The 13442-nt window shown below is 48.3% G+C and overlaps 1 protein-coding gene across 6 annotated transcripts in view; it reads right to left on the reverse strand.

Annotated features, from left to right (window-relative positions):
- The window catches only part of ST8SIA6 (ST8 alpha-N-acetyl-neuraminide alpha-2,8-sialyltransferase 6), a 92100-nt gene that overhangs the window by 57919 nt on the left and 20739 nt on the right, over nt 1-13442 (reverse strand). For 5 of the 6 annotated variants that reach the window (XM_068146398.1, XM_068146397.1, XM_068146396.1 and 2 more), the window contains one exon: nt 2213-2357. The exons of the other annotated variant lie outside the window; for it this stretch is intronic. In XM_068146398.1, the coding sequence (XP_068002499.1) occupies nt 2213-2357 (145 nt within the window). The remainder of the gene's footprint in view (nt 1-2212; nt 2358-13442) is intronic. 6 annotated transcript variants of the gene reach the window in all.

The following is a 13442-nucleotide window of genomic DNA, read 5'->3' on the forward strand; positions in this document are numbered from 1 at the left end:
CATAAACCTGTGGCTCTTTCAGTTGACTGCTGTCACAGGGGCTCAGAAACATCTTCTGTACCTTGTTCAGCCTCTCCTGCTGTGGCAGCACTGGCATTCAACAGAGAGGTAACAGCTGGGCTGCTTTAGCTGCAGAAACTGACCCCACTTGTAAAAACCTCTGCTGCAGCGAAGGTTTGTGCTTCACAGCAGCATGGGAAACACCCAGGCTCACGGGAGCAGGGATCTCCAAAACTGAGAATGCCTGAGGAGTGTAAGAGGGCTCCTAGGTGCCAGTACTTCTGAGAAATTGAGGGCATTTCTGTGCCCCTTTCTGCCCCTTCCCAGAGACTGGATGCCTGTTCTAAGCCCTGAGCTACTATGGCTGATTCCTTTGCACAATCTGTGTTTCTGGCAGTCCAGTGGGCAGCAAAGCTGCTGCTTTGGGAGGAATGGTAGAAACACAGGATCACAGAACCATCTGGGTTGGAAGGGACCTTCAAGATCATCTAGTCCATCCCTCCTGCCACAGGCAGGGACATCTCCCACTAGACCACATTGCCCAAGGCCCCATCCAACCTGGTTTTGAACAGGGAGGGAGCATCCACAACCTCCTATGATGAATGATGAGGAACAATGAGGACTGTCCTCATGAGGATAAGGAATTAAGGCTTGTTTACTTTGGAGACTAGGAAGCTGAAGGGTGACCTCATTGCTTTCTTATTGCTCATTGCTTTTTGAGGAGGGAAAAAGGAGAGGGAGGTCCCTGGTATCCAGTAATAAGATTTATGGGAGTGGCTCATAGCTGTGCCAGGGGAGTTTTAGAGTAAATAAATTAGGAAGCATGATCCTACAGAGAGGATGGCTGAACACTGGAATAGGATTCTAAAAGAGGTGGCTGATGCCCCAATTGTTTAAGAGGCATTTGGACAATGCCTTCAACAACATGCTTTAGCTTTTGGTCAGCTCTGAACCGATCAGGCAGATATCATTGTATGTCCTTTCCAACTGGAATAACAGAGTCATAGAATGCTAGGGGCTGGAAAGGACCTGCAGAGATCATAGAGTCCAACCTCCTTGCCAAAACAGGATCACCCAGGGCATGTCACACAGGAACACATCCAGGCAGGTTTTGAAGATCTCTAAAGAAGGAGACTCCACAACCTTTCTGGGCAGCCTGCTCCAGGGCTCCAGCACCCTCACAGTAACAAAGGTGTTTCTCATGCCGAGATGGAACTTCCTGTGATTGAGTTTATATCCATTGCCCCTCATCCTACCACTGGGTATCACTGACAAAAGCCTGGCTCCATCCTCCTGACAGCCACCCTTCCAGATAGTTATAGACATTGATAAGGTCCTCCCTCAGCTTTCTCTTCTCACAGTCCCACATCTCTTGCAAGAGAGATGTTGCTGTCCCTTTATCATCCCCGTAGCCTCTATTGAACTCTCTCCAGTAGTTCCCTGTCCCTCCTGAACTGGGGAGTCTAGAACTGGACACAATATTCCAGATGTGGTCTAACCAGGTCTGAGTAGAGGGAGAGAAGAACCTCCCCAGACCTGCTGGCCACATTATTCTTAATGCACCCAAGTACCCTATTGGCCTTCTTGGCCATCCAGGCACACTACCATCCCATGGAGAACATCTTATCAACCACTCTATTCCTATTCCTATTCCTATTCCTATTCCTATTCCTATTCCTATTCCTATTCCTATTCCTATTCCTATTCCTATTCCTGTTTTATATTCTATTGCTATTCTGACAGGTTGGACTTGATCTTTGAGGTCTCTTCCAACCTTGGTGATTCTGTGATTCTGTTCAGGTTTCCCACCAAGAAGCTTTCATAAGTCATATGCCCAGGCCTGCAGTGGAAAAGGCTGGGGAATGTAAGGAATATGAACTGCTGTTCCAGACTGAAATGCATTTGAAAATGGGGATATGAAAAGCAAGGCAAACATGTTCAGAGGCCTGACTCACTAATTCAGCTGACTGGCAGGCCAGGCTGCAACTTGTGTTTTGCAGCAACTCTACCCAACAGTCTGATCTACAATACCCTAGCTGCAGATGTTCCACCACCACAGGAAGGCGAGGCAGGAAGGACGCTAATAGAAAGGTCTTACAAGGGGAATGAAGAAGTGCATCCAGGGGGTCCCTTCCAGAGGAATCAAACAGAGCATCTCCCAAAACATGTATGATACTGCAATTAGAGTAATAGGCAAAGATAAAATTCTTACCACAGGCAGCATCTTAAAAATGTCCTCGGTAATGAGGATGGTCTTTTTACTGTCCACTTCATAACTCATGTTACTTCCCAGGGGGGTGTTGTTTTGAGAAGCAATAAAATTGTGAACTGCATCACAGCAGGAAGCTAATTCTGACCTGCAAAAAACCCAAACAAAACCTGCTCAAAGACTGGCAAATAGGCAGGGGAGCGGTGGCAGAGAAGGAGTTGAATGAAAACCAGTCCTAATTAACTAAGCAACAAATGGCTTACATGAGCCCTCCATAAATGCCATTTCCCTCCCCTCGCTTTGCAGAGCAAGTCCATTTGCACAGCAAATGTTCAGAAACTAATCAGACCAAGAACTGATTTTCATATCCTGTTTTTTTCTTTTGCTCTGCCTCTCTCATTCAGAGAAAGTTGTAACCAGTCTTCTCATTATTCATTGCTAAGGCTATTATAGAAACCCTGAGAGACTTCAGTCCCCAAAGAATTATTTCAGTGAGTGACTGTAAAAAAAGTAGAAGGCAGAAGAAAGAAAAATCCCAGGAGATGAAAGAAACGGTGATGGGAAGTACTGGCTTAGCGAACAGCTAGATGGTTGCAAGCCAGTTCATTACCAATGAATTCTGCAACTGCTCAGCACAGCCTTTCCTGTGCACACTATCAAAGATGTCAAACAGATTACATCACGACTTGCAAATAACGAGGATGGATTTCTTTGTGGTAGGCACAGACAGCCTAGCTGCTCCTTAGAACATCTAGCAGGAGTCCTTACACAGACAAGAGTGTAAGGGATTCAAACTTCTTGTAGGAGTGCAGGTTATCACCCAGCTTACAATGCCTGTTAGCCCCAAACTAATACAAAGGAGGTGTGTAAATAAAACCAGGATGTGTGCAACTGCCCTACGCTACTGCCGTGAAACGAAAACTCCACCAGACCCAAAAGGCTCCAATTCATTTTGCTACAGGGAACAATGTTCTGTCTCTTGCCACTGCAGCTGATTTTCAGACTGTAAGGCTGAAATGTTCATGGCCAGCCATTCTCTCTCAATGGGTAAGACAGGGCTGCCTCATTAGGTGACATACTAAGAGAACTGCTCACCTCTCTGAGCATAAACAGCATTGCTGACAGAACTGGGGGGGATTTTGAAGAACGTAAGACCACAGGGAAGTTGCAGCAATTCCTGGCCTAGCACTGAAGGTTAATTGTGAAGAAAAGAAAAATAAACATTTACAGTTACAGCAAGAGGAGTAGGAAGATTTTACTTCATGGGATGACAGAATTATAGAATTATTTAGGTTGGAAAACTCCAACCACTAAGCCAGCACTGCCAAGCCCACCACTAAACCATGTCCCAGCCATGTCCCATTTCATACCTCAGTGCACACGGTAAACCAAGCCGTTGGAGCTGGTTAAACAGTACAGGCCACATTGTGGCTGCCTCTGATTAGGTAAGGCACAGGTAAGAGGACTTGCTACAACAATGTACACAGAGTAAATATTCTAATAGTTACACCAATTATTTCTGATGAAGCTGAAGAATAATCTAACACCTGGGAAAAGCCAAAGGCTGTGGTTCTTGGGAGACAGGGAAGAGAAGGAACAAATCTGGGATAACTCCCACTCTCACTTCCTTCCAAATAATGGTCAAAATGGAGAAGAAAATCTTTGGGAAGGTTGTTTCAGTCTTGGGTGGTTTTTTTCCCATAAAATACATTTTATTTTACATTTATTTAATTTCATAAAATACCAGAGGAAAAAGCACCAGGGAAGCTGTCATGGACTTGGCGCTGTGGGATTCACCCCTTTAGAATACTGAGCTCTGAAACTCCTCAAAGACAACGTTTCCAGATGTGTGAGGAATGCACAAGGGTTTCCAGGGAATGCTACCAGGCAGCATGACTGCTGAAGAGGAGCAGCAGGGTTGGGATTCCCACAGGCCACATCCAGCACCACTCCTGGACAGAGCGATCCACACTGCCTCGCTCAAAGCCTTCGGGGGCAGGAGGGGCTGTGCTCAATGACAACCTTCATTTGCTTCCAACTGAGCTGGGCTGGCAAATTTAATGTTGTAGGAAATTTTCAACCCACCACATACCCAGTCACCAGTGTTGTCCCCCAGGGCTCAGTACTGGGGCCTGTCTTCTTTCATGTCTTTATCAATGATCTGCGGGAGGGTCCTGTGGCAACCTCAGTAAGTTTGCAGATGGCACCAAGCTGGGTGGCTGTGTCCATCTGCTAGAGGGCAGGGAAGCTTTAGAGGGGGATCTGGACAGGTGAGACACATGGGTCAAGGCTCACTGGATGAAGTTCAGTAAGTCCTGCCCCTGGGTCACAACAACCCCATGGGGAGCTCCAGACCTGGGGATGTGTGGCTGGAAAGCTGCAGCTGGGAGAGGGACCTGGGGGTGTTGGGTGGCAGTCACTGGGCATGAGGCAGAAGTGCCCAGGGGGCCAAGAAAGCCAAAGGCATCCTGGCTTGAGTCAGAAGCAGGGTGGGCAGCAGGGCCAGGGAGGGGATCATCCCCCTGTGCTCAGCACTGGGGAGGCCACCCCTGGAGTGCTGTGTTCAGCTCTGGGCCCTCCCTGCAGGAAGGACACTGAGGGGCTGGAGCCTGTGCAGAGCAGGGCAGCCAGGCTGGAGAAGGGCCTGGAGCCCCTGGGCTAGAGGAGGGGCTGAGGGAGCTGGGGGTGTTGAGGCTGGAGAAGAGGAGGCTGAGGGAGACCTCCTTGCTCTCTGCAGCTCCCTGCAGGGAGGTTGCAGTGAGGAGGGGACAGCCTCTGCTCCTGGGTGTCAAGCCACAGGAGCAGAGGCAATGGTTGCAAGCTGCCCCAGGGGAGGTTCAGGCTGGATGCTAGGAAATCTTTCTTGCCTGGAAGGGTTCTCAGGCCTTGGAATGTTGTGCCCAGGGCAGTGCTGGAGTCCCCATCCCTGGAAGTGTTGAAGCAGTGTGTGGAGCTGGTGCTTAGGGCCATGGTTTGGTGCTGAGCCTGCAGTGCTGGGTGGAGGTTGGACTGACTGAGCCTGGAGGTCTCTTCCAACTAAAGATGTGTTCTGTGAGTCTGTGATTCAGTGAATTGAGGTGGAAGGAAGTGAAATGTGGATGGGCACTGCAGATTTATCACAATATGCAACATTCTAAATCGTAGATGCTCAACTGTCCTCTAAGGCCACGGTGGGGAGAGTGAGGGAAATCCTCTATTAAGAGGATTACAGAAAGCCTGAGTTCAGCATTAGGCAGCAGATTGAAACAGGCCACTGAGGCAATGTGGAATATTTCAGTGCCTTGAGAGCTTAACAGATATCTGCCCAAACTTCTTCCAGGAACAGTCTGAGGCCACGTGATTGTATGTCACTGCTTACAAAAACCTGTACAAGTGGATGCCTGTAAAATATGAGCCCTGTGGTAAAGTACTTCCTCATGACCCACACCAGCACAGGCACAGCTCTGTGGATCTTCAGTTATGCAACACAGAATCCCCCCATAAAAGAGTCAGACCAGCAAATATGTGAAGCTGTCACTCCTGTAAGCCTGCTCTAAGTGCTTCCCAGCACAGTTTCTAGTATTACTTGATTAAAGGGTAAAGCACTCCAAGCAGCAAAGGTCTGTGCATTACTGATAACCAGGAAAAGGCAATGCTTGGCTAGTTTCTTGTTTTAATAGTTCACCTAAGCTTGGGTATTTGTAATCAGAGAATTGCTTTGGTTGGAAAAGTCCTTGAAGATCATCCAATCCAACCATTCTCTGACTCTGCCAAGGCTGGTGCTAAACCACGTCCCTCAGCACCACATCCCTGCATTCTTTAAACTCCTCAGGGTGTGGGGATTCAACCACCTCCCAGGGCAACCTGTGCCAGTGCTTCAGACCCTTTCAGGGAAGAATCTTCTTCTGATGTCCAACCTAAACTTTCCCTAGGACAACTTTAGGTCATTTCCTCTCATCCTATCACTTGTTACTAAGAAGAAGAGATTGATCCTCATGTCACTCCCACCTCCTTTGAGGGAGTTGTGGAGAGCCAGAAGGTTTCTCCTCAGGCCTCCCTTTCTGCATACTAAAGACCCTGAGTTCCCTCAGTCACTCCTCACCAGACTTGCTCTCCAGACCTTTCACAGCTTTGTTGCCCTCCTCTGGAAAGTGTCTTTCTTGGAGTGTGGGTCCTGAAACTGCACCCAGTCCTCAAGCTGTGGCCTGACGAGGGCTGAGTACTAAGATCACTTTCCTGGTCCTGCTGGTCACACTATTCCTGACCCAGGCCAGGCTGCTGCTGGCTTTCTCGCCCCCCTGGGCAAGCTCCCGGCTGGCGTTCAGCTGGCTGGTGAATCGTTAGTGCACATGAGCTGCTGCACTGCACACTGGAAAACCAGGCTCTTGTCAGCCACAGCCAATGGCATCCAAGTGCACTGAGGCAGATCTCACCAGCTCAGAAAGGAGGGGTTACCTCTGCTCCCTGGATCAGAACATCTTCAAGGGGAATGCCATACTGACAACCCCTGAGCTGTCTGCAAATGAAGTCACATCAGAAATAGCTAAGACAATGAAAGCCATCAGGCCTGAATCTGAAACTAAGGCTGAATATGTGAAAAGTGTAATAAAATGTTCAGACTAAAGACTATTTAAAGAGCCTGCCATGAAGACATTAATTAAAGCAGTCTGATCCAAAATGAGGTCCCTCCAGCCTTTAGGAAGGTGAAGTCTGCAGAGCAATTAACAGATCCAATCATTTCTCCAAACTGACACCAATTACTATCTATCCACCCAGGCACTTTCTCTTTGGAAACAGAAATGTCTCTGAATATACACTCCGTGTGGATCTGTGAAACCTACCCAGCAAATGCACTCTTCCATCACACTGCAATCTCAGAGCTCTGCATATTTGCTTTGATACTGGAAGGGAAGATGTCAGAGTACAGTGGAACTATCGATCAGCTCAGTGTTAGGAAACCTACTGATGATGTGGTACTGGGAGCTTATGTAAGCACGAATTGACCATGCAGGGTCATTTGTATTTCAGCTGTGGCTCACTGCAGCACACAGATTGTTAAGCAATGCTCTTATATATGTTAAAGTTTGGCTCACCACAAACTAAACTCTTCAAGAAGCAGGAGGAGAAGGAAGCTGGGAAGGGCCTGGAGAATAAATCTTGTGAGGAGAGACTGAAGGAGCTGGGGCTTCTTAGTTTGGAGAAGAGGAGGCTGAGGGGAGGCCTCATGGCTCTCTACAGCTACCTGTAGGACATTGTGGAGAGGCTGGTGCTGGTCTCTTCTCCCAGGTAATCAGTGACAGAACAAGAGGGAATGGCCTCAAGCTGCAGCAGGGCAGGGTTAGACTGGACAGGAGGAAACATTTGTTCCCAGCAAGAGTGGTCAGAGATTGGCAGAGGCTGCCCAGGGAGGTGGTGGAGACCCCAACCCTGGAGGTGTTTAAAGGTGGTTTGGATGTGGTGCTTGGGGCTATGGTTTAGGGGTGAACCTTGCAGAGTAGGGTGAATGGTTGGAGTTGGTGATCCCAAGGATCTTTTGCAACCTGAACGATTGTGTGATTCTAAGGAGTGGGATTTTCTAATCTGCAGGAATGTTTAACATACACTTTTCAAAAGAGAGATTGAAGGGAGAAGAGGGTAATAGAGGTCAAGTGGAATAAAAAGCAGGAAAGGAAATAGGGGACTGGGAAAATGGGTTGGTCTTTTAACTGCTCTTTTCAAGAGGCAGAGTTCTTTTTTAAAGTAGTGATGTCTTCTTTTAAAGAAAGGTGAGAGTAGTGTGGCGCAGTGGGCCAGCTAAACTGCAGAGTAGCCTCAGGGGGGTTTAATTGTTTCACACCCGGGAATTGCCTTCTCCCTCCCTTGTCAGATGCGAGCACCACTGGTCAGGAATGGTATCAGCGTGGGGAGAGGCCTGGTATCCACAGGTCACAGGGGGCTGCCATCACTCCTGAAGCACCGTTGCCTGTCTTTGCCTGGCTTCAAACTCAGCAAGACAGCCCAGAAACACACTGCCCAGAGGCTCCTCTGATAAGCACAGCATCTGCTGAGCCTCTCTCTGGGTCCTCTTTCCCTACCAGTGATTTCCAGGGCTGCAGCAGCTATTTGTTAGCTTCCAGCAAAATCAGGAGTTGCATCAATTTGGCAAATCTGCTGATATTTGCCACCATGAATGAGAATAAATCAAGCTTAGAAGTCTGTAAAGCAAAGAGGTGTGGAGGTGTCAAAAAACATTACAGCTTGCATCCAATTGAGCTCTGTAATTTGTTGCACTAATGAAACATTTCTTTTAAGTGGAAAACCTTTGAAGAATACTAATACAATAATTAATATTCAGGTTACCTAGGGAACCTGACACTACTGACTGGAGCTAGAAAAGCCTCTGCAGAGTAAGCTACCCAGCATGGCTGTTTTATAGAGCTTGAAGAACGATGCTTCCAAGTAGCTATGAGATTATTTCCTCTCCCTTTCCAAGTTTCTACCGATCCTCTCTTACAAGCATGAAATCTGAGGACGTGCTTTGTCTAAAATAGGTAGAGCTGATGTAGATCTGCAAAGGGAGGAAGAATTCAGGTGGATTTAGAAACAAAGGGCTAATGTGGAGATGCTCAATGGCAGTAGAGCCATAAGGAAACAAAAAACAAGCAAGAGAAGCAGAGTTGAATTTCAGAACTGAAAGGTCTGGATAAAAAGCACTTCAATAGTTCTCTACGTGTCAGGGGCAGTAAATATTGCAGAAGATGTTCCTTAAATCACTGTTAGTAGCCTGCTACTTACACCACTTCTGGTGCAGGTACATCACCTTGCTGGCTTCTGCTGGAAAGTTAGATTAAAGCTCTTTAGCAGTGGCTGACAAATGTTACAGTGGGGCACAATACATCTTCACCAGGTTGTAAGAGCTATGGACCAACTGCTGGCACTTCCTCTGAGGGCAGCCTCAATCCAGCAATGTTGATGTCAGCATCAGAGATACTCAAATAAGTGAAGGGTTGGGAGATTGGTTACCCAACAGAGGCTGCACAAAAACCAACCAGAGAAGAGTCACTTGGAAAGGACAAGGGCAGCTCTCTGACAACAGACACATTTTTCACAGCGGGATGGCAAAGCTGGAATCCTGCACTCTGCTTGTGGCTTGTGCCACACGTGGCTGTCAGCTGCAACTCCTTTGCTCAGGACAAAGTATTCCTTCCCTGCATCCCACTCCTAATTCATATCCTTTTATTTGGCCTGCATCTGCTGGGGATGTGGCTGACAAAGAATTGATGTGTGCTCGCTGGCACACAGTGCTGTCTTCTAGGAATATAAGCATTAGATCACACATTCCTTCACTCCACTACCAGTACAACGGCAGACAGCAGCAAAAGCTCCAAGGGGAAACACTAGGAAACCTCCCTGAGAAATTCACTACCCCAACAGATGGGCAAACAAGGAGAGAAATCAGGCAGCTTCTCTGTGGTGGAGTCAGCAGACAGACTTCTGGTGGCACAGGCAGGTGAGGAATACAACACAGGCAGCCTCAAGATCTCCTTCTGAAGGTGGCTAGCTGCATTACCCAGCCCCTGCTCCCAGCCCCTCAGAGACTCCTTCCCTCTCCTGAAAAATGAGTGTCTTTACCTACCTGATAAAGGAGGTTTTTAGAACAGGGTAATATTTGTCTCACATGATCATTATGCAGTACTGACACTAGGCAAAGCTAGGCAAAGGAAGAGGTGCACTGCCAAGGGATTACTTGTGCATTTATTTCACCACATTTCTAGAAGCTCTGAAACCACAGAGCTTGCTCAGTGCATCATTGATCACCTGGTGTCCTTGCAAAACTAGTTCCCAGCTCTTTTCCTTAAGTCTGCTAAACACATTTGGAAGTGATGTGAGCACAGAAGGTACACAGATTTAGTCAGTGAATTTTATCATTCATTTGGTTTGCTCTCCTTTTAAAAAAATACACATTTATTATTATTTAAAGCCTCTACTGACCAACTGCTAAGAGCCTTGAAAGTCCCCAGCCTGGTCTGGGAGCAAGAACAACTGTAATATTTTAATGTCCTATTTCCAGAAAAGATGGAGGAGCTTGAGAGACTGGAAACAGGAAGAAAAGGCTTACACAGCAGCACACACCTTCTGCAAAATACTCACCTACAACACCCTGCACCCCAGCAGCAGCCTTTGGTCACAGCCATGGAGACTCTGGATGATGTCAAAGCACATCAAATTGCACAGAGACAGAAGAATACACAATGCTGACAACAGACCTGCAGCATGGGGTCTGACCACGTGAACTATCCTGTACTGCCAGTCTGGATGTTAAAATACAGTGACAGCCTAACAGCACAGCCTTTGAATGTCAAGTAACCAGAATCATAGAACCATAGAATGGTCTGGGTTGGAAAGGACCTCCAAGGTCATCCAGTCCAACGCCCCTACAGTCAGCAGGGACATCCTGCCACTAGATCAGGTTGCCCAGAGCCCTGTTGAGCCTCACCTTGAATCTGTTCCAGAGCTCTACCACCCTCCTGGTGCAGAACTTGTTCCTCACATCTAATCTAAATCTGCTCTGCTCTAGTTTGTTTTGTTGTTTTGGATTTTGTACAGAATACAGAATCAATACAGGATCACAGAATTCACCAGGTTAGAAAAGACCTTCCAGATCATCGAGTCCAACCTATCACCCAACATCATCTGATCAACTAAACCATGGCACCAAGTGCCTCATCCAGTCTTATTTTAAACAGCTCCAGTGACTCCACCACCTCCCTGGGCAGCACATTCCAATGGCCAATCTCTCTTGCTGGGAAGAATTTCTTCCTAACATCCAGCCTAAACCTCCCCTGGTGCAGCTTGAGACTGTGTCCTCTTGTTCTGGTGCTGGTTGCTTGGGGGAAGAGACCAACCCCCACCTGGCTACAACCTCCCTTCAGGTAGTTGTAGAGAGCTTCTCCAGGCTAAACCCTCCCAGCTCCCTCAGCCTCTCCTCACAGGGCTGTGCTCCAGACCCCTCCCCAGCTTTGTTGCCCTTCTCTGGATACATTCAAGCCATTGCCCCTGGTTCTGTCCCTGCAGGCCTTTGCAAACATTCTCTCTGCAGCCTTCTTGCAGCCCCCTTCAGGTACTGGAAGGCTGCTATTAGGTCTCTCTGGAGCCTTCTCCTCTCCAGGCTGAACACCCCCAGCTCCCTCAGCCTGTCCTCACAGCAGAGCTGCTCCAACCCCCTGACCATTTTTGTTTCCCTCCTCTGGACCTGCTCCATCAGGTCCATGTCCTTCCTGTGTTGAGTACCCCAGAGCTGGACACCACACTGCAGGTGAGGTCTCCCCAGAGCAGAGTAGAGGGGCAGGATCATCTCTCTCCATCTCTGGCCACACTGCTTTGGATGCAGCCCAGGCTGCCCTTGGCCTCTGTGCTGCAGTCTCACACTGCCTGCTCCTGTCCAGCTCCCCCACCAGCACCTCCAAGTCCTTATCCTCAAGGCTGGTCTCAATCTCATCATCCCCCAGCCTGTATTGATAGTGAGGGTTGTTCTGGCCCAGGGGCACAACCCTGCATTTGTGAGAGTCTGCCCAGCTTGTGCTGAACCATGGGTTTCAGATTTTGTCCCCTTGGCAGTGGAGCTAAGCTAAAGCCAGCAAGCTCACCTCAGTGTACACACAGCCCCCAGCTCCTTGCTGGCTTCCTGCATGCCCTAGTTGTCACTTTCCAACACTTCACTGGTCTGCTGACCCATCTGACGACTTACAACCCACACTCCTTGCTGGAAAGCAGACTCAAGGGAACTGTAAGCATCTTGTAGCTGAAGTCCAGCAGCCTCATATGACAGTTTAGACAGAAGGTATCACATTTGGTTGCCATAGGCCTAGAAGATGCAGGAAAAGTTTGCTCAATGGAAAGGAGACTGTAGAAGCAATAAATGAAGAAGTCCAGCTGGAATGAGGAGTGGTTACTCTGCCACTGACCCAAGCACCTAGAACAGCAGCAGAAGTGGCAGCCTGTGGGTAAGTTGCAGCTGCGCCATTCAGAAGGAAGAGAAAGCAGTTTGGCAAACAAAAGGCTGGCTGAAGTGCAAGAGAGAGCAGCTTCACCTCCTGTCAGTTCTGTAGAAGACACCTGCTTGTGAAACAGACTCTGTGTGCACAGCTGAAACTTGCCTGAGTTAAACTTGAGTTTGTGAAATCCCCTGCCTGGGCTTGGCAAGATAGCATCATTCAGAGATGGTACACAGCAAACACACGCACCTGTGTGGCACACAAAGCTTTACAGCCTCCTCCCAAACTGCTTCTCCCAAGGGTATCATTCTGAGCATGCAATATTAAGTTTGGCACGCTAGGTAACTCCAAAGAGTGGAAGGCAACTCAGTTTGTTCATTTCTAATGACCATGACAGAACTCTAGTTCTGGTCCATGTAATAACGTAATTCAGGGGAGTTTTGCCCTTAGAGAAGGTTGGCAGAGTGAAGCTGTTCTTTAAAATCAGCACCATGCATCTCCAGGTGAGAGTGGAAGCGTTTCAGGGATCCCTGTCCCTCAGGAGCATGTACTTGGGTGCCAGCCCCGGCAAGGACAGAGCTGCTCCCGTGCTGGTGTGCTCAGGGGCCGTGCCATGCAGCATCACACCCAGTGAGCACCTTGGGCACTTCTGTCACAGAAGCGAGCATCTGGGGCTAACAAATGTGCTGCTTCATTGCACAGCCTTGTACCAGAGTGCCCCTTCAGATGGACAGAATTTTTTGTCAGGAATATTTGATTCCTTTCTACTATGACTAGTTAGCTTTTGACTACTGTGCAAACAGGTGTAATAACTTCATTGCTGGGGCTCTTTCATCCCAACCAGTTTGTGTAGCGCAATTCAAATACTGCCTTGAAGCAATCCTGAAGAGGGCAATGAAGCTGGTGATGGGGCAGGAGAACAGGTCTGCTGAGGAGTGGCTGAGGAAACTGGGGTTATTTAGTCTAGAGAAGTGGAGGCTGAAGGGACACCTCATTGTTCTCTACAACTCCTGAAAGGAGGGTGGAGTCAGTTTGGGATTGGTCTCCCTAGTAAAAAGTGGATGTGGAAACATCCCCAGCTTGCACCAGGGAAGCTTTAGGGAGGAGACTTGAATTTCTTCTGTCAAACAGGTCTCAAGCACTGCCCAGGGAGGCTGCCCAGGGAGGTGGTTGAATCTCCATCCCTGGAGGTGTTTCAAGGAGGCAGAGATGTGGTGCTTAGGGCCATGGGTTAGCACCAGCCTTGGCAAAGGTAGAGAAAGGTTGGACTCAATGATCTT

Source organism: Melanerpes formicivorus, unplaced genomic scaffold, assembly GCF_026170545.1.
Source record: "Melanerpes formicivorus ecotype bairdi unplaced genomic scaffold, bMelFor1.0.p_v2 SCAF_13, whole genome shotgun sequence".
Taxonomy (NCBI): Eukaryota; Metazoa; Chordata; class Aves; order Piciformes; family Picidae; genus Melanerpes; species Melanerpes formicivorus.